We start from the raw sequence: 20,359 nt of genomic DNA, 5'->3' as shown, positions 1-20,359 counted from the left end.
ACTTTTTATGGGTGAGATAACTGTAGCTACTCAGTCCTCGTTACCTCTAGCTCCCTATCCTTCTCACGGTTCTTGATCCAGATCTTTCCCTGGCCTTGTGGGTCGATGAGGAGGGGGTAGCGTGAGGCCTTGGTGACGATAATGCCGTTCTGGATGGACAGGTCGTCATTGGGTAGGCCCTGAAGGTTCCACTCCCCCACAGTGGCATTGTCCACCAGCATGCTGATCACATTCAGCTCCTACAGCGATTATGGTCAATTCAAGGTCAATTCCAGTATGGTCTCAAACAGCACAACTAATCAGCTCAATGTGATAATTTTGTCCAATGATAATATCAAATGTAGTGACTATGTACTAACATCACTGTTACAAAGTTAAGACCTTGAATCTCTATGGACAAATGGGACAAGAACAGTGAAGAGTGTAGCTGAGTCTTACATCACTGTAGGGGATGTGGTGGCTGCCCATCTCCTTTCTCCAGAGCTGCAGCAATAGGTTGCGGTATTCCTGGTTAAAGGGACCAGCGTAGGACAGGAAGCCAGTAGCCAGCAACACATCCCCAACCAGATGTCTGATCTGAGTCTGGAACAGGGCGCTGCTCTCGGTCCAGCGGATCTGACAGACAAACACAACAAGATAGACGCATGGAGATGTCAACAATCATATGGCATGACAGTTTGAGGAGTTGGCTAAAGCGCCTCACCTTCTCACCACCAAGCCCGTCGATTAGTGCGGTGGCGTTGGCCATCTTGCGYCGGCAGACTGTGGCGTCGTCCATTAGGGTCTGCTTCTCCCTCATGGCGGCGTCATAGAGCGCCTGCACCTCATCCAGCTCCCGCTGCTTAGCGTCTAGCTGCTCCTGAGCCCGGGACAACTCCCCCTGGGCCACACCAAGTCGGGCCTCCTGCAGGGTCAGGTTGGCCTGGGGACATATTCAAAAGAATTGGTTAGGTGAGTAACCTTGTTTGAGAACTGAGGATTTGTGTTAGCTCCCTGAGTTAATGACTAGGCTGTATGTAACTCAGTGGGCTAACAAAGACTTACACAGTAGTGTGCAGAAGACCTGGGTTTGTACCCAGCCAGTCAAGGGGGGTGAAGTGTAATGGAAGTGGTCCTGTTCAAAAGTTTGGGGTCACTTAGAAATGTCCTTGTTTTTGAAAGAAAAGCATTTTTTTTTGTCCATACAAATAACATCAAATTGATTAGAAATACAGTGTAGACATTGTTAATGTCGTAAATGACTAATGTTGCTGGAAACAGCTGATTTTTWATGGAATATCTACATAGGCGTACAGAGGCCCATTATCAGCAACCATCACTCCTGTGTTTCAATGTCACGTTATGTTAGCTAATCCAAGTTTATCATTTTAAAAGGCTAATTGATCATTAGAAAACCATTTTGCAAAAATGTTAGCACAGCTGAAAACTGTTGTTGTAATTAAAGAAGCAGTAAAACTGCTTTAGACTAGTTGAGTGTCTGGAGMATCAGCATTTGTGGGTTCGATTACAGACTCAAAATGGCCAGAAACAAAGAACTTTCTTCTGAAACTCGTCTWTTCTTGTTCTGAGAAATGAAGGCTATTCCATGCGAGAAATTGCCTAGAAACTGAAGATCTYGTTCAACGCTGTATACTACTCCCTTCACAGAACAGCGCAAACTGGCTCTAACCAGAATAGAAAGAGGAGTGGGAGGCCCCGKTGYACAACTGAGCAAGAGGACCCACTCATAAGTGTACAGTTTATTCCCTTCAAAGAAGGGTTCATGGTTGTTGAGTAGTGTACCTTCAAAGGGAGGACCTCTTTATTAATGGAAAAGAAGTCCTTCATAGCTTCAGTCCAGGAACAGAGGCCAGCCACGTTACCACAGATCCTCTTGGCTGCCTCCAGGTTGTAGTCCTCCATGTCCAGGTATGGTGCCAACAGCTCCACTACCTCCTCAGTGATAGAATCCTGGTGACGTGAGAGTACAAGAGTAAACAAATGCATTGGAAGTGATGTGGGGSCATAAGTCGTAATGGAAAGTACAGAAAACTGGAATCTGACATCCGTTATGTTGTAATTACATGTTCTATTACAGGGATATTCAACTTCAGGCAACGAAGACTGAAAAACTGTAATTCTGATGTTCAGTCTCTTTTAAATCAGCGGCACCAGGTAAGTGGGCTATCTGGCCAATTAGTTCATTTGATAAACATCTTATTAATGTCAATAGGGGGGTGCTGTTAGCACTTTTATTTTTTTGACATTGCCAAATTAAACTGCCTAGTAGTCAATTCTTGCTCGTACAATATGCATATTATTGTTATTATTGGATAGAAAACACTCTCTAGTTTCTATAACCGTTGAATTATGTCTCTGAGTGGAACAGAACTCTATCTACAGCACTTTCCTGACAGGGAGTGAGATTTCAGAAATCTTTGGTCTCTGGTCCCAGGTCAGTTTTAATGTCCTGTGAATGCTATGAGGATACAAACACTGCCTACACCTTCCTCTAGATGTCAGTAAGTGGTGACAATTTGAATGGAGTCGATTGCGAAATCAGGGCCTGTATAAAACAGAAAAGACGCGAAGTAGCTTTCTTTTGGATCCTGCGCTGGACGCATGAAGGGCGTCGGACCGACCCCTTTCCAAGCCTTGGTTTAGCCAGTAATATATCGCCGGTCATGTTTTTACTTGTTATAGTGTTAAAAACATCATAAGGTAGTTAATTTAACACGTTTTATAGCAATTTATATCCGTTTAGTGCGATTTTGAGGCATTTATTTGTGACGCCCTTCCATGAGCTGGGCACGTTTCCTGTACATACCGAACGTTATTGGCCATTTCGACGGGACAAGAGGACATCTTTCGACCAAAAGACGATTAGACCGGAGAAAGGATACATTGCCCAAGATTTCTGATGGAAGAACAGCTCATAGTAAGAAACTATTTATGATGATAAATCGCTGTTCTGTTGAAAAATTTTAAACGCATATATCGCCATTTGTTATGTGTAGCTTCGCTTTGGCGGACCCGTATTGCACAGTAAGGATAATTTTAGAAATGTAAGTCAGCGATTGCATTAAGAACTAATTTGTCTTTCGATTCCTGTCAACCCTGTATTTTTAGTTGTCAAGTTTAATGTACTATGTATCGATTAGACTAGATCACTCTCAAACGATGAGCGACCGACATTTTCAGGCCAGTTTTGCTACTATTCTTATTGTATAACCACGTTTTTTTGTGGCTAAATATGCACATTTTCGAACAAACTCTATATGTATGTTGTAATATGATGTTACAGAGTGTCATCGGCAATTCTGAGAAGGTTAGTGAAAAAATTAATATTTTGGTGATCATAAACGTTATCGCTCCCGTTGCCTTGAATTCATGCTGGGTAACGTTTGCACTATGTGGTATGCTAATATAACGATTTATTGTGTTTTCGCTGTAAAACGCTTTGAAAATCTGAAATATTGTCTGAATTCACAAGATCTGTGTGCTTTCCCATTGCTATGCTTGTGTCATTTTTATGAAATGTTTATGATGAGTAAATTGTGTAATAATACACGTTGCTCTCTGTATTTATTCTAGTCGAGATGTGATCGTGGGTGCAATTGTAAACTATGATTTTCTACCTGAAATATGCACATTTTTCTAAAAAAAACTATCATATACAATAAATATGTTATCAGACTGTTCATCTGATGAGGTTTTTTTGGTAGTGGCTATCATATCTTTATTTGGCCGAATTGGTGATAGCTACTGGTGGAGAAAAAAATGGTGGACAAAGAAAAATGGTGTCTTTTGCTAACGTGGTTAGCTAATAGATTTACATATTGTGTCTTCCCTGTAAAAACATTTTAAAAATCAGAAATGATTGCTGGATTCACAAGAAGTGGATCTTTCATCTGGTATCTTGAGACTTGTGATTTGAATGATATTTTAGATGCTACTATTTACTTGTGACGCTATGCTAGCTATGCTTATTCAGCTTTTTTTATCTGGTGGGGGGTGGGGGGTGTCCCGCGATCCGGGTTTCTGACGCGGTAGAAGTTAAAAGGCTCATGACAGCATTAGGACAGAGAGTCAAGTCACGTCATTTCAGACGGCATGTTGTTTCACAACTCCAAAAACTCCAAGTTCCTTGACTTCACTGGCACCTCTGTTTCTATTTCACACTGCCACACAGTCACTATGCGGGGGCTATCCCTGGCGTCCATATTTCACTGCCTGGACAGCTTTCCTAATCCCCTCCTAAGTAAGTGAATGTGTGTGTGTGTGTGTGTGTGTGCGTGCGTGCGTGCGTGCGTGCGTGCGTGCGTGCGTGCGTGCGTGCGTGCGTGCGTCAGATGAGTGCAGACAGTTTGGGGAAAAAAACTCTAGAGCTGCTATAGACAGTGAATGAAAGTGCTGTATTGAAGCCACAAATACTGATAGACAGTGAATGACAGAGTTGTATTTATAACCTAGGCTAGTAATGATCTGAGAAGGGGCTTTACTTTGAAACCTGTTAGCTATACTGTAGGTGAGACATTTTAGACAGAGAGTCCCCATAGGGTTAACACGTCTCAGACGGACAGGTTTAATCAAGCTGCCYACTCAAGAAAAAGCTTCAAACTGTAACCAGTGCCTGCAACCTGGTTCAGGTTATCAGCCAWCCTACCAAAGTAGTTACAAACAGCACAGGAATGAAATCATCAACATGTATTGATCACATATTTTCTAATGCTGCAGAAATTTGCTTGAAAGTAGTATCCAGATCCATCGGATGTAGTGATCACAATATAGTAGCCATATCTAGGAAAACCAAAGTTACAAAGGCTGGGCCTAATATAGTGTATAAGAGGTCATACAAGAAGTTTTGTAGTGATTCCTATGTTGTTGATGTAAGAATATCTATTGGTCCGTGGTGTGTAATGACGAGCAAMCAGASRCTGCACTTGACACATTTATGAAACTGCTTATTCCAGKTACTAATAAGYATGCAYCCATTAAGAAAATGACTGTAAAAACTRTTAAATCCCCRTGTATAGATGAGGAATTGAAAAATTGTATGGTTGAGAGGGATGAGGCAAAAGGAATGGCAAATAAGTCTGGCTGCACAAATGTGACTAAACTGAATAAAAAGAAGAAGAAACTACACTATGAAACCAAGATAAATKAYATACAAAAATGATAGTAAAAAGCTTTGGAGCACCTTAAAGGAAATTCTAGGAAAAAAGGMAAACTCAGCKCCATCATTCATTGAAACAGATGGCTCATTCATCACAAAACCAACTGATATTGCCAACTATTTTAATGCTTTTTTGGCAAGATTAGCAAACTTAGGCATAGCATGCCATCAACAAATGCTGACACTACACATCCAAGTATTTATGACCAAATTATGAAAGAGAAGCATTGTAATTTTAAATTCCATAAAGTTAGTGTGGAAGAGGTGAAAAAATTATTGTTGTCTATCAACAATGACAAGCCACCAGGGTCTGTCAACTTGGATGGAAAATTACTGAGGATAATAGCGGACGATATTGTCACTCCTATTTGCCACATCTTCAATTTAAGCCTACTAGAAAATATGTGTCCTCAGGCTTGGAGGGAAGTAAAAGTCATTCCGCTACCTAAGAGTAGTAAAGCCCCCTTTACTGGGTCAAATAGGCAACCAATCAGCCTGTTACCAACTCCTAGTAAACTTTTTTACTAAAATTTTTTGTTTTGACCAGATACAATACTGTTTTACAAAAAACAAACTGACAACAAACTTTCAGCATGCTTATAGAGAAGTACAGCACTTACACAAATGACTGATGATTGGCTGAGAGAAATTGATAATAAAAAGATTGTGGGGGATGTTTTGTTAGACTTCAGTCTGGCCTTTGACATTATCAATCATAGTCTGCTGCTGGCAAAATGTATGTGTTATGGCTTTACACCCACTGCTATACTGTGGATAAAGAGTTACCTGTGTAACAGAACACAGAGGGTGTTCTTTAATGGAAGCCTATCCAACATAATCCAGGTAGAATCCGAAATTCCCCAAGGCATCTGTCTAGGCCCTTTACTTTTTTCAATCTTTACTAATGAATTGCCACTGGCTTTGAGGAAAGCCAGAGTGTCTATGTATGCGGATGACTCAACACTACACATGTCAGCTACTACATCAACTGAAATTACTGCAACACTTAACAAAGAGTTGCAGTTAGTTTCAGAGTGGGTGGCAAGGAATACGTTAGTCCTAAATGTTTTTTACACTAAAAGCATTGTATTTGGGACAAATCATTCACTAAACCCTAAAACTCAACTAAATCTTGTAATAAATAATGTGGAATTGAGCAAGTTGAGGTGACTAAACTGCTTGGAGTTACCCTGGATTGTAAACTGTCATGGTCAAAACATATTGATACAACAGTAGCTAAAATGGGGAGAAGTATGTCCATGATAAGGCGATGCTGTCACGCCCTGACCTTAGAGAGCCTTTTTATTTCTCTATTTGGTGAGGTCAGGGTGTGATTTGGGTGGGCATTCTAGTTTGTCTGTTTCTTTGTTGGCCGGGTATGGTTMCCAATCAGAGGCAGCTGTCTRTCGTTGTCTCTGATTGGGAATCATACTTAGGCAGCCTTTTCCCACCTGTGTTTGTGGGTAATTATTTATTTTCTGTGTGTGTTTGTGTGCGCCACGGTTGYGTCACRTTCGGTTTCTGTTTACCTGTTTTTTTGTGAAGGTTTCACTTTATTAAAGATGTGGAATTACAYGTCCGCTGCGCCTTGGCTCMTTTATGACAAGGAGTTTGAAGACAGTGATCGTGACAGATGCTCTACCTTCTTATCAGCACTGTCAACAAGGCAGGTCCTACAGGCCCTAGTTTTGTCGGACCTGGACTACTGTTCAGTCGTGTGGTCAGGTGCCACAAAAAAGGAAAATTGCAATTAGGAAAATTGCAATTAGTTCAGAACAGGACACACACGTACACGTGGATTTTGTACTGTATATATGTGGTAGTGGTGGAGTAGGGGCCTGATGGCACACAGTCTGTGAATGTATTGTAATGTTTTTAAAATTGTATAAACTGCCTTAGTTTTGCTGGACCCAAGGAAGAGTAGCTGCTGCCTTGGTAGCAGCTAATGGGGATTCATAATACATACAAATACAAATACCTAGGTCCATATTCAGATGTAGGATCTTCATTGTATTCCCCTGTTGCAGTAGAACTGCAATGCAGGAAATGTAAAACCTGTAGTGTATTTGAGGTTTAAAAATGCTTCTGAAGTTTGTCATTTCCACTTCGACATTTCAAACTTGATTTTCCCCTGACAAAAAATGTTTCGACCCCTACAAAAATGTCCATTAATTATAATCCAAATAATAATTCACAATTCCTGTTGCAGCAAACGGGCTGAAATGAAAATCCTCCATACTCTAGATACAGTACATATGACTCTGGCCATACTGTTCAAGGCAGACGGTAAAGATTATGGCCGCATGGCTAAAAATTCCTAGTTAAAGCCTTRCATGGAAAGGAAAATGGCTGGTTATATCGAGCCTATATAGTTGGTGTAAGTCAGTGGTTGCCAACCGGGTCGATTGCGATCTACTGGTCGATCTTCAAGGCATTCCTAGTCGATCACCAAATATTTCTGTAGAAAAGCCAACAAACGATAAAGGCTTGCGCTCTTTTTTWAAAATTGTGTTGAGCTGATCCCAGTAGGTGCACTTGATTCAAAAGTCCTGCGCACCGAATAAGCAAAGTGTTCCCATGAGACAAACTCCGCCTACCCAGCGGACCGACAAATCTGTGACTAAATCGAGTGAACCTACTGCGCTGCCCAATTGGTTAGCTCAAATCACCGTGGCTACAGAGCTTCCATGACCCTGGCCACAGCCAAGTTTAATAGGCTACAAGACTATGTAAGATTTAATAACTTTTAAAACCATGACCACAGAGAGACTGTCAATGAATACAGAAAAGAGCTGGTGTTTTTATGAGTGAGTTCATGTTTAAGTTGATATTCAACACTGTCACTGTTTTTATTAAACACTATTACAAAACGTGCTTCTCCGTACTTCCGCTCGGGCTGCAGCTGCAATGAATGAGTAGCCAAGTATCGTTGTGTCGATTTTAATATGAAGGAATATTTAAATTTCTCTGGTCATAGGAACAACATGAATTTGTGCATGAAGCAGATGCGGTGTGACTCAAGTTTCGCCATCAGGTGGAAGACGGTGTCCCCTCTCTCTGGTCAGTCTCACCGGAGGAAAGGAAGGAGAGAGCAGGGACCGTGAGAGGCGGTTGGGAAAAATCGTTTTGAACGGTCATCCAACTCGGAATTCCAAGTCGGAAACTCAGGCATCTTTCTAGAGCTCCGACTTTTCCACCTGAAGATCACTGACGTTTTGATTTGAACTCGTTGACCATCAGATGTAGTTACCATCAGTCCAGTAAAATAAAAAAGCGAATTATTTCAATTCATGCTCCACAGTGCCTCAACAGTGCTAAACCAACTGATCTATTTTGTTATCAAAGCTCGAGTTTTGAAATATAATATGGTCTGATTAACAATATTGGCASGCCAATCATATAGCCAATATGCTGTGATAATGTATTAGGCCTACTGCCCAAACCTCATTCCTTCAAAACTGTTTGTGTGAGGTTAATGTAAAAAAAAATCTGAGCTGTAGATCTCAGCTGCTTTTTGACTGCGAAAGTGATCTTGAGGTTGGTGACCACTGGTGTAAGTCTATGTGAAGTCTTAAGACTTTTACAACCACTCGAGAATGCACTTGGACAAGGTGAATTTGATCATTTAAGACTGATTAAATATGCCCATACATCTTGGAACCTCTTCTACCTTTAGTATGGCTTACCTTACTAAAGTTGACCAGCATGCTGACGAAGCCAGACTGCTGCATTAGTTTGAGGGCCTCGCTCCACGAGGGCCGGGGGCAGGGTCTCTCAGGGTCCTGGGTGACAGGGTCCACCCTGCGCTGGAACAGCAGCAGCACGGCGTCCATGATGCGCATGATCAGGTGTGGGGGCTTGCCCAGTTTCCTCACTGTGGCGATGTCCGCAGGCTTAATGGTCTGGGGAAAACAGGACACTGAAAAAATTATTCTGATTTCCCTTTTCAAATGGCTTTAATTTTAATCACTTTCTGAAACACTCAGTTAGCTTGGCGTTTGTTGGCACCATAATGGTGCGGGATCTTTACTGTTCTAATGGTGCGGAACATTACTGTACTAATTGTGCGGGTTTATTACTGTACTAATGGTGCGGGATCACTACTGTACTAATGGTGCCTGATCATTACTGTGACTAATGGTGCGGGATCTTTACTGTACTAATGTGCGGAACATTACTATACTAATTGTGCAGGATCACTACTGTACTAATGGTGCGGGATCACTACTGTACTAATGGTGCATGATCACTACTGTACTAATGGTGCGGGATCACCACTGTACTAATGGTGCATGATCACTACTGTACTAATGGTGCGGGATCTTTACTGTACTAATGGTGCGGAAATTACTATACCTAATTGTGCGGGATTCATTACTGTACTAATGGTGGCGGATCACCACTGTACTAATGGTGCGGATCTACGAACCTGTACTAATGTGCGGGCATCTTCTTACTGTACTAATGGCTACAGGCGGATCACTACTGTACTCAATGAATGCGGGATCACTACCTGTCACCTAATGGTGACGGATCACTACTGTCTAATTCTACTACTTGCGGTGCGGGAGATCTTTACTGACTAATGGTGCGTGATCTTTACTGTACTAATGTGTGCGGGATCACTACTGTACTAATTGGTGCGAGATCCAGTTTACTGTTACTAATGTGGTGCGGGATCACTACTGTGCTATATGGTGCGGGATCTTACTGTACTAATGGTGCAGGTCACTACTGTACTGAATGGTGCGGGATCACAACTGTACTAAATGGTGCGGGATCTTTTTCTGTACTAATGGTGCAGGATCACTACTATACTAATGGTTGTGGATCATTACTTGCAATAACTGGTGTGGGTCATTCATTACTGCACTAATGGTGCGGGATCATTACTGTACTTCGACTGATACGAGGACAGAAAAAAGCAAACTCAACAATGTAACAAATCCTATTCTCACCTGCAAGTGCGCTCTCTGCGGCTGTCTGCAAGTGCAGGCTTGGCTGCCTCGTAGTTCTCTCTCTGGCCACTGTTCTTATCGGCTTCAATCTCGGCCCATGCAGCATGGCCTGAGCCTTGTCCTTCACTTTCTGAACCTGCATCTTGACCTTCTCGGCCGCCTGGGCCTTGGCTGTTACCTCCTGCAGACGCCGTCAGCCTTCTTGGAGGCCACCTCCAGCTCCTGTTTCTTAACAGCCAGCTCCTTGGACAGCTGGCTCACAGACTGCTCTGCCTCCATCAGCTGGCCAGGCCTGGGGAGAGTGAGATTTTCAGGTGGTGAAAAATAACTCTTAATCTGTGTTCCTCAAGGTTCCGTTTTAGGACCACTATTGTTTTCATCCATATATATTTTAGCCTCTTGGGGATGTCATTCGAAAATATAATGTTAACTTTCACTGCTATGCGGATGACACACAGCTGTACATTTTCAATGAAACATGTGAAGCCCCAAAATTGCCCCTCGCTCGAAGACCTGTTTTCAGACATTAGGAAGTGGATGGTGCAAACCCTTTCTACTTTTAAACTCGGGACAAAACAGAGATGCTTTGTTCTAGGTCCCAAGAAACAAAGAGATCTTCTGTTGAATCTGACAATTAATCTTGATGGTTGTACCAGTCGTCTCAAATAAAACCTGTGAAGGACTCGGCGTTACTCTGACCCTGATCTCTCCTTGACGAAATATCAACGATTGTTTCAAGGACAGCTTTTTTCCATTTACGTAACATTGCAAAAATCAGAAATTTTCTGTCCAAAACTTATGATGAAAAATTCATCCATGCTTTTGTTACTTCTTGGTTAGACTACTGCAATGCTCTGCTTTCCGGCTACCCGGAGAAAGCACWAAATAAACTTCAGTTAGTGCTAAATACGGCTGCTAGAATCCTGACTAGAACCAAAAAATGTGATCATATTACTCCAGTGCTAGCCTCCCTACACTGGCTTCCTGTTAAGGTAAGGGCTGATTTCAAGGTTTTACTGCTAACCTACAAAGCATTACATGGGCTTGCTCCTACCTATCTTTCCGATTTGGTCCTGTCGTACATACCTATACGTACGCTACGGTCACAAGACGCAGGCCTCCTAATTGTCCCTAGAATTTCTAAGCAAACAGCTGGAGGCAGGGCTTTCTCCTATAGAGCTCCATTTTTATGGAATGGTCTGGCTACCCATGTGAGAGACGCAGACTCGGTCTCAACCTTTAAGTCTTTATTGAAGACTCATCTCTTCAGTAGGTCCTATGATTGAGTATAGTCTGGCCCAGGAGTGTGAAGGTGAACGGAAAGGCACTGGAGCAACGAMCCGCCCTTGCTGTCTCTGCCTGGCTGGTTCCCCTCTCTCAACTGGGATTCTCTGCCTCTAACCCTATTCCTGACCCCTCCTGTCTCAATCTCCAGTATTTATGTGTCGGGGGGCTAGGGTCAGTCTGTTATATCTGGAGTATTTCTCCTGTCTTATCTGGTGTCCTGTGTGAATTTAAGTATGCTCTCTCTAATTCTCTCTTTCTCTCTTTCTTTCTCTCTCTCAGAGGACCTGAGCACTAAGACCATGCCTCAGGACTACCTGGCATGGTGACTCCTTGTTGTCCCCAGTCCACCTGGCCGTGCTGCTGCTCCAGTTTCAACTGTTCTGCCTGCGGCTATGGAACCCTGACSTGTTCACTGTGATTACTATTATTTGACCATGCTGGTCATTTATGAACATTTGAACATCTTGGCCATGTTCTGTTATAATCTCCACCCGGCACAGCCAGAAGAGGACTGGCCACCCCTCATAGCCTGGTTCCTCTCTAGGTTTCTTCCTAGGTTCTGGCCTTTCCAGGGAGTTTTTCCTAGCCACCGTGCTTCTACACCTGCATTGCTTGCTGTGTGAGGTTTTAGGCTGGGTTTCTGTACAGCACTTTGATATATCAGCTGATGTAAGAAGGGCTATATAAATACATTTGATTTGATTTGAAATTTGATTTGATTAATGGCGATAAACAAGACGTTATAGCCATTCACTTATAATAAATTAATACTGTCTATCAGAGCAAAAAGTGCAACAATGCACTTGTTACAATGTCTCCAGCTTTGCTCCAGTGGTGCCGTAGTACTATGGCTGACCCTGTAAAACAACACATTTCACTGCACCTATCCGGTGTATGTGACAATAAAACATAACACATATATTTGTTTTTGAATAGTATTACCTTACCTGTTTTCATGCGCTCAGCAAGCATGCCCACTTGAGCGATCTTCTCTGAGTAGATGATCTTATAGCCGTCRATGAAGGACAGGTAGGACCTGGGAGTGACATAGGTTTGACGGCGGAACCGTTCAAAGTACTCTGTGCACTTCTCGGCCACCAGGTCCTGAAAGGTCCCCATGGTGTGGACTACACTCTGCTTAACTTCCTCAGAGCATTGGAACGTATACTGGGACAGAAAGTGATGTGCGACTGCCACTAGTGCGTCCCGTGGCCAACGCTGGAACCAGTCAATAGTACAGCCCGATATCAGACCTGGGAACTTGAGGGCTCTTGTTCGGAATTTCTCCCCCACCGGCGAGAAGCACAACACCACGTGCAGGTTGCTCCTCACACGCGACAGGAAGTAGTCGTAGAGGTTTTCGGCGGTAGGTGGGCGGCGAGGGTGCTCGCGTTTCATGGCTGGGATGAGGTCCTGGGTGATTTCATCGACTTCGTCACGGGCGAACAGGTTGGAGACTTCGCCMGAGGCCAGCACATTGTTCATGTACTCCAGGAAGGACTCCTCCTTGATATCGTTGTCGGTGAAGATGAAGGTAACTCCTTTGCCCTGTTGTCCGGCGATGCGGTACAAAGACTTCAGGTCCTCCATGAGGTTGTTGGTGTTGTACGTCCTGTCGAATKAATGAGATAAACAGAATTTTCTTCACACCAACTCCAGTTAACAAGATTCAATCAAATGGTAATCCACTATTTCATCTTCTAAAATCTACTAGGGTACTGTCATTAGCCTATCAAAAAGGTACACGGTCTACCGCATGCTCCACTGATCTATTTAGATCTGTGATTATCAATTCATTTACCTGTGATTATCCATGAATTAGATCTGTGAGGATCAATTATGTGATTATTAACCCAATCTCTCTGTAACTGAATACAGAGTACAGACCACAGGATCCAGACCAGGGTTGGGAACCACTGGTTAGGATGTCTGTATGATGATGATTAGGGTTTGGGTGTCTTTATGATGATGATTAGGCTAGTATCTAGAAGGCCAACCTGGTCAGGATGATTTGAAAGCTCTGGTATCCAGCGATGAAGGAGGCCAGGCGGGTGAGGCTCTGCTTCCCCGAGCCACCCACCCCCACCAAGAGGGCGTTCCCTTGAGGGGTGCGGACGATACGACTGATCTTCATCAGGTGGACCATGGCATCCTGCCCGGCAATAAAGAGAAGGAGCATCAGCCAATAGGAATACAGAGCTACTGCAGGATACTACTACATGTTGTTGAGTGAAAACATGGTAGTGTATTTGTGTGTACTAACGTGTCAGTCAATAATGRCAATGGCTGAAGCTACCGGAAGATAGGGGAGTATGCCAACTGGTAAATCCCATCATACAGGATACTTAAGCAATAAGGCACCTCGGGGGTTTGTGGTAGATGGCCAATATACCACGGCTAAGGGCTTGTTTTATGTACAACTCAAAGCGGAGTGCCTGGATACAGCCCTTAGTCGTGGTATATTGGCCATCTACCACAAACCCCAGAGGTGCCTTATTGCTATTATAAACTGGTTACCAATGCAATTATAGCAGTAAAATAAATATTTTGTCATACCCGTGGTATACAGTCTGATATACCACAGCTGTCAGCCAATCAGCATTCAGTGATCGAACCACCCAGTTTATAATTTAGAATAGAATGCTAAATTCACTGTTATCCTTTTCACACTGTCAAGCCAACCAGAACTGTACTGTACAGTGTAAACAGGTCACTGATGTATTGCTTGACTCGTTTCGGTAGTGTGAAAGGAGTRATACTGTAGTTTGTTTTTACCTTGAAGAAGACCAGGTCCATGGCACTGCCTCTGACTGCCTCGTTGTACTGCAGTTGGAACGTGGCGAGGCGCTCCGACAGGGCCTGGAAGGACGGGATGGGCTCATAGACCTTGGGGGCCTCCAGCTCCATGTCCTCCGGCTCCTCCCCTGTGGTTTCGGGGGCATCCTTCAGGAAGTCCACAAAGTAGGCTTCCCACTGGGGGTGCTCTATCATGGCTGTTCCATGCTCCTCCATTGTAACCTAAGTGAGACAGCTCTCTGTGGTTGGTAATATGTTTAACAATGCGAGTAAGATTGATGTTTAAATATAAATATGTTTTCAGAAATATAGTGAGAAAGATGTAGTGTTATTAAAAGTAAAATATAAAATCAAAACACTTGTTATTCTATAACGAAACTAAGCCAAKTTCAAAAAAATCTATAATTAGAAAATGTGATATTCAAATGCATAACTATGTGTCCATCTTTTATAAAGTAACACCTGTTGAGAACAGGACACCAATTCAAACTGCATAACAGAGGATATATGAACAGAATCCACACTCCATACCCACCTTCTCCAGCATGCTGTCAAAGCTCTGTCTGTCCTTGTGGTCAACGAAACGGTCAGCAATGACCCGGGTACACTCGTGGTGGAAGAGTGACGCCAGCACCTCTGGCCCCTGGCACACCTCGGTCCTCACCGTTAGAATACCCTGCCAGATACGACTGAGATCCCGCAGRTTGAAGATGTAGTGGAACTTGGCTGGGGAGGGCAGCATCTGAGGATGTCACATAAATGGATGAAATGAATGAATCATTCATTTCTTTGCAACATGGCCTTCACCCCCGAAGCACAAGCAGCAGCACAGCGGAGAGGAAAAACTCATCTCAAGAGGAACCAGACTCCCTCCATCCTCCTCTGGCTGTGTTAGGTATGTCACAGTACTGTACCTTGGCTTTGACAGCTTGCCACACCCTCCTAGTGGTGGGCACCAGGGCGCTGGCCAGGGTGCACACCTCCTCAGGGAAGCCCCTCTCGGGGCAGAAGTAGCCCTGTGCCACAGTGCGGAAGATCTTGTCGATGGAGGAGTTGGAGGGCAGAGTGCAGTTGAAGGTGCTGAACTGCCTCTTGAGGCGCTGAGGCACGTCGTTGCGCCCGCCTCCGGGGTGGATCATGGCCGCCACCAGCTGAACATCCACCACGCTGGTGAACTCCCCTGGTCTCTCCAGGCTGTAGAAACCACCCTGCTCCATCAGCTGACGCACTATCTCATTGGTTATCTGTTGGATGGACACACAATCTCATTGGTTATCTGTTGGATGGACACACAATCTCCTTGGTTATCTGTTGGATGGATGCACATCTCATTTGTTATCTGTGTGCAAGAGACAGGGAGATGAGATTACAATTTATTAAGAGAAATAATACAATATTTTGGTAAAGTGTAAATAAAGCCAGGTTCATGTTGATTGCTACGATCAACATTAACGTCTGGATTCATGTTACAAAATGGCACTAACCTGGTCACCCCACTCGTTGATAACGGGCATGTTGATGTCATCCACAAACACAGTCATCTTCTTGCCTGCCGGCGGCCCGTAGGTGGAGCCCATCCTCTTGTCAATGTAGCTCTCTATGGTCCTCTGGAACATACTGGGCAGGGTGGCCGAGGAGAAGTTTAAGCTCTTGCTCAGCTGAGTTTCAGGATCAAACTTACTGGTATAGCCCTGCAATGGAACGACTAGGATTGAGATCCTATAAAGAGGTATTATGGTCATAGATAGTCATAAAACCCACATCTACATTCACAAATCTATATCTCAGACCTTGATCATGACGGTCTTAGCGGTCCCCTGTTCCCCGATGAGCAACACGGCTTTGCCTTGTTTCATGATGGTCTGCATCAGGAAGTCTGTCCTCACGTTGTCCACGTTGGGCACCAGGATAGATGAGTAGTCCGGGACAGAGTCTGTGGGATACTTGTACTCTGGCACCTGGAGGTGACGTCATCATGCAGAGAGAGAGCAATGATTAGTGGAGTGATTGATTGATCAATTAACAGCAACAGCACAAGCCATACCTTCTTGGACCAGTGCTCCCACTGGCCACGTTCATTGACCATGAACTCAAAGATTGTCTGGTCTCCTTGGGTTTGGGGCAGGTCCAGAGTGGCAGGGTGTGCCTCTAAGAAGGCCTCCATCTTGGATCTGTCCTCCAGCTCCAGCAGAGCCCCCACTGACCACATGACAGCAAACACAAAGAGCCGTGATACATCCCCCTGAGACTGCTTTTCCTCCACTGCAGGAAGTAGACCCTGGAAAAAGGTTCCACATTGAGCTTTGCCTTTTAAATAAGTTTGATATGTTCAACACTTCAGCCATTGGGGTGGACATGTCTATTGAATTCAATGTTATTGTCATAATAGAATGTGGGAGGTATTATGACTAGTTCMGTTTGATTAAAATGACATATATTTCTAAGAATAAATAAGTAAAATATTTGAATTTCGAGTTTGCCTTTTACAGGATTTCAGTGTGGCTATTCTGCTTACCTGCAGGAGGTCAATGGTCTGCTTGATGTACATACACTCCAGGATRGGCATTTTGGGAGACACAGCAGTGAAGACAAAGTTGATCAAATCCTGTACATGGAATAAGGTAGAGACTCAGGAGATTCAGGAAGACCACAGAGGATTATTCTCATGGGAACAAATCTCAGCAAAGTGTGTGTATGCCTCCATACTGCATGTGTTTGTGTCTCTTTCTGGGTTTGACCCTACAGTAGGGAAAGAGGATGGAAGTACAGTATGATATTCAGACAGACCTGGAAAAYACTATGGAAGCAGCCCAGGAGCACCTCTGCTTGCTGTGGTGGCACCCTCTGGAGCCAGGCCTGAAGGATAGGCTTCCAGTCCAGCACAGAGGAGCTCATGAACACCATGCCGTTGCGGGACACTGTGGCCGGGGAGGCGTTGTCGATGTTGTGGGGCTCAAACACCACCTTACAGTTAGGCGCCATAGGGATGCGGTCGCCATTAGCCAGGGTCAGGGTCTTGTTGTCATCCAGGACTGAGTTGAGGTTTTCAATCCAGATGGCGTCCACAGGGCCGTCCAGCACGATCCAGATGTGTTCCCCCTTGGGAAGAGAAACAGTTAAATAGAATAAAAATGAGAACTAGTACGACAACCATCTGGCGTAGATAGTCATAACTCATAACTAATTGTGAGGGGCCTAATTGGAGGAGCCTAATGGGAGGGACATGTAACCTGGAAACTAGCTGTTATTGGCAGAGGAGGGCGATCCAAAAACCCCACCCATGCAAACAAGCGGAAATTTCAAACCCCTCTTACAGTAAAATGGCATTATCAGAATTTTCACAATTTCACAGTATTATTCCATACTCAGCTGTCATCATACCTAYAGGCGAGAGAATGGACTGGAAGCCATCTCTCGGTGAGTGTGGACATATATATAAAACACAGGAAATTCACATTTGACTGCACTGCCCTTTTAACTTCCCAGTACACCTAACTACAGTGAGCGCCAAAGGTATTCGGACAGTGACACTTATGTGTGTCTAACTTCCTCACTCATMATTTTTCACGATTCATTCAGGATTATCCATAATCATRGYAGCATCCACATTTATGTAGAAGTGTTTAGAAACATATTCTATTCTTATTTACAATAAAAGTGACTCCTAAATGAGACAATACATTATGTCCCATTCATTTCTACTGGGCACAAAATAATCTGAAACACAACCAAAACAAAAAACAGTAAATGCATCCAACAATTTTGTAGAGACACAAGTTTGATGTAGTCATTGTGTGCTATAAATATGGGATCAAATACTTCATTTTTGACTACTTTGATACACATAAGTGAATTTGACCCAATACTTTTGGTCCCCTAAAATGGGGGGACTATGTACAAAAAGTTCTGTAATTTCTAAATGCTTCACCTGATATGGATGAAAATACGCTCAAATTAAAGCTGACAGTGTGCACTTTAACCTCATAATCCTCATTGTATCATTTCAAATCCAAAGTGCTGGAGTACAGAGCCAAAACGACAAACAATGTGTCACTGTCCCARTACTTTTGGAGCACACTGTAACTAGTACAGCATACTGAAGGCACCACCCTTCCAACTCTATTGACCTTGCTGACCTTCTTGGCTTTAAGCGTTTTCCTCCACAGGGTTGAGAAGAYCCCATCAGTCCAGTCGTTGGTGGCTACATCCAGGGTACCAAACATCTGGGAGGCAGTAATGGCCTTGGGGTTCATCCTCATCTCTCGGTGAGGGGTGCCACAATCCAACATGGCCCTCATCAGTGTGTGGATGCACGTGGTTTTTCCAGCTCCGCTGGGGCCTAGTGTCATCATACCTGCAGGCGAGAGAATGAGATCAACACAGAATGAGAGGAAGAGAAGGGGCTGTGGCCTGCAGAGGAATATCAGTGWGTAGAGCAAATGGTTCACACTAGTTTGCACTACCTGTTACAACTGCTTATGGCACGTGTTATGACATGCATTAGTCTAATGCATGCTTTACAATAGAGGGCTGTGGTAAAGCAGGGATAGCCAGCTCCAAGACCATAAAATGCCAGGTTTTTATTATTTCCTCCTAATCAGAGACTGATTTAGACCTGGGACACCAGGTGAGTGCAATTAACTAACTGGTAGAAGAAGAAAAACAGAATGGTTTCGGCCCTCCAGGACAGGAGTTGCCAAACCCTGTAGTGAAGAATCACTGACCATGGCAAACACCAAACCATCTCCACTACAGTTTTAAAACAGAAGGTTCCAGTGCACGTTGACTGACCGTGCCGAACACCAAACCATMTCCACTACAGTTTTAAAACAGAAGGTTCCAGTGCACGTTGACTGACCGTGCCGAACACCAAACCATMTCCACTACAGTTTTAAAACAGAAGGTTCCAGTGCACGTTGACTGACCGTGCCGAACACCAAACCATCTCCACTACAGTTTTAAAACAGAAGGCTCGAGTGCACGTTGACTAACCGTGGCGAACCCGCTGGGTCTCGTAGAGCTGCACCAGTTTGAGGACCCAGGGCTGGTGAGGTATGAGGCCAGCCTGCTGGGTCTGAGTGTGGATGGCAGCCTCCAGGTCGGGGTAGCCTGCTTTGTCCAGAATGATCCCAGGGAACAGGTCGTTGATCAGACTCATGAACAGAGGCTCGTCCTCATCCACCTGGTCAGAGACACGGGGATTTGGTTGATTTTTTTTACCATAAAAAATGTCAAKCATTCATGTGAATTCATAAAATCATTGAGGATGACACAAATTCAGATCCTTCTAGATTCAGTGTGAAGGATAGAGGTGAAGTACCACTTGGATTGTAGGGTAGAAGAAAACTTGAGTGTACCAGTTTGGAGAGGTTCATGTCGCGCAGCACCCGCATCACTACCGTTTTCTCTGGCTCAGTGGGGTTGGACCTCTTCACTGAACCCAGTGTCCTCAACACTGACAAGATGTTCCGCAGCCCAAAGTCATAGTGGACCTTGAAGAGCATGTGAGAGGAGACGTTTATAATCAATCTGACTGGTGACCAAAGTTCTTGATGAGGATTGATGTACAAGTGTGTACTGTCTATGGYGCTACTGTGACCTTTTGACCTTTATATTATTTTATTTTTATTTCACCTTTATTTAACCAGGTAGGCTAATTGAGAACAAGTTCTCATTTACAACTGCGACCTGGCCAAGATAAAGTAAAACAGTGCGACACAAACAACAACACAGAGTTACACATTGAATAAACAAACATACAGTCAATAATACAATAGAAAAAGTATATATACAGTATGTGCAAATGAGGCAGGATAAGGGAGGTAAGGCAATAAATAGGCCATAGTGGCAAAATAATTACAATATAGCAATTAAACACTGGAGTAATAGATGTGCAGAAGATGAATGTGCAAGTAGAGATACTTGGGTGCAAAGGAGCAAAATAAATRAATAACAGTATGGGGATGAGATAGTTGGATGGGCTATTTACAGATGGGCTATGTACAGGTGCAGTGATCTGTGAGCTACTCTGACAGCTGGTGCTTAAAGTTAGTGAGGGAGATATGAGTCTCCAGCTCCAGTGATTTTTGCAGTTCGTTCCAGTCATTGGCAGCAGAGAACTGAAAGGAAAGATGGCCAAAGTAGGAATTGGCTTTGGGGGTGA

The 20,359-nt window shown here is 43.8% G+C and overlaps 1 protein-coding gene across 1 annotated transcript in view; it reads right to left on the bottom strand.

Annotated features, from left to right (window-relative positions):
* Nucleotides 1-20,359, bottom strand: part of dnah5l (dynein, axonemal, heavy chain 5 like) — a 78,822-nt gene that overhangs the window by 13,429 nt on the left and 45,034 nt on the right. The window contains 21 exon segments of the mRNA XM_023973366.2: nt 45-239; nt 439-615; nt 704-922; nt 1,783-1,950; nt 8,842-9,074; nt 10,136-10,208; nt 10,211-10,302; nt 10,305-10,395; nt 12,343-13,012; nt 13,398-13,552; nt 14,176-14,418; nt 14,732-14,938; nt 15,111-15,440; nt 15,681-15,887; nt 15,987-16,154; nt 16,241-16,474; nt 16,712-16,801; nt 16,984-17,295; nt 18,333-18,550; nt 19,189-19,378; nt 19,554-19,688. Coding sequence (XP_023829134.2) covers nt 45-239; nt 439-615; nt 704-922; nt 1,783-1,950; nt 8,842-9,074; nt 10,136-10,208; nt 10,211-10,302; nt 10,305-10,395; nt 12,343-13,012; nt 13,398-13,552; nt 14,176-14,418; nt 14,732-14,938; nt 15,111-15,440; nt 15,681-15,887; nt 15,987-16,154; nt 16,241-16,474; nt 16,712-16,801; nt 16,984-17,295; nt 18,333-18,550; nt 19,189-19,378; nt 19,554-19,688 — 4,407 coding nt within the window.

The sequence above is a fragment of the Salvelinus sp. IW2-2015 genome, linkage group LG27 (genome assembly GCF_002910315.2).
Source record: "Salvelinus sp. IW2-2015 linkage group LG27, ASM291031v2, whole genome shotgun sequence".
Classification (NCBI taxonomy): Eukaryota; Metazoa; Chordata; class Actinopteri; order Salmoniformes; family Salmonidae; genus Salvelinus; species Salvelinus sp. IW2-2015.
This window is presented reverse-complemented; position numbering and strand designations above follow the sequence as displayed.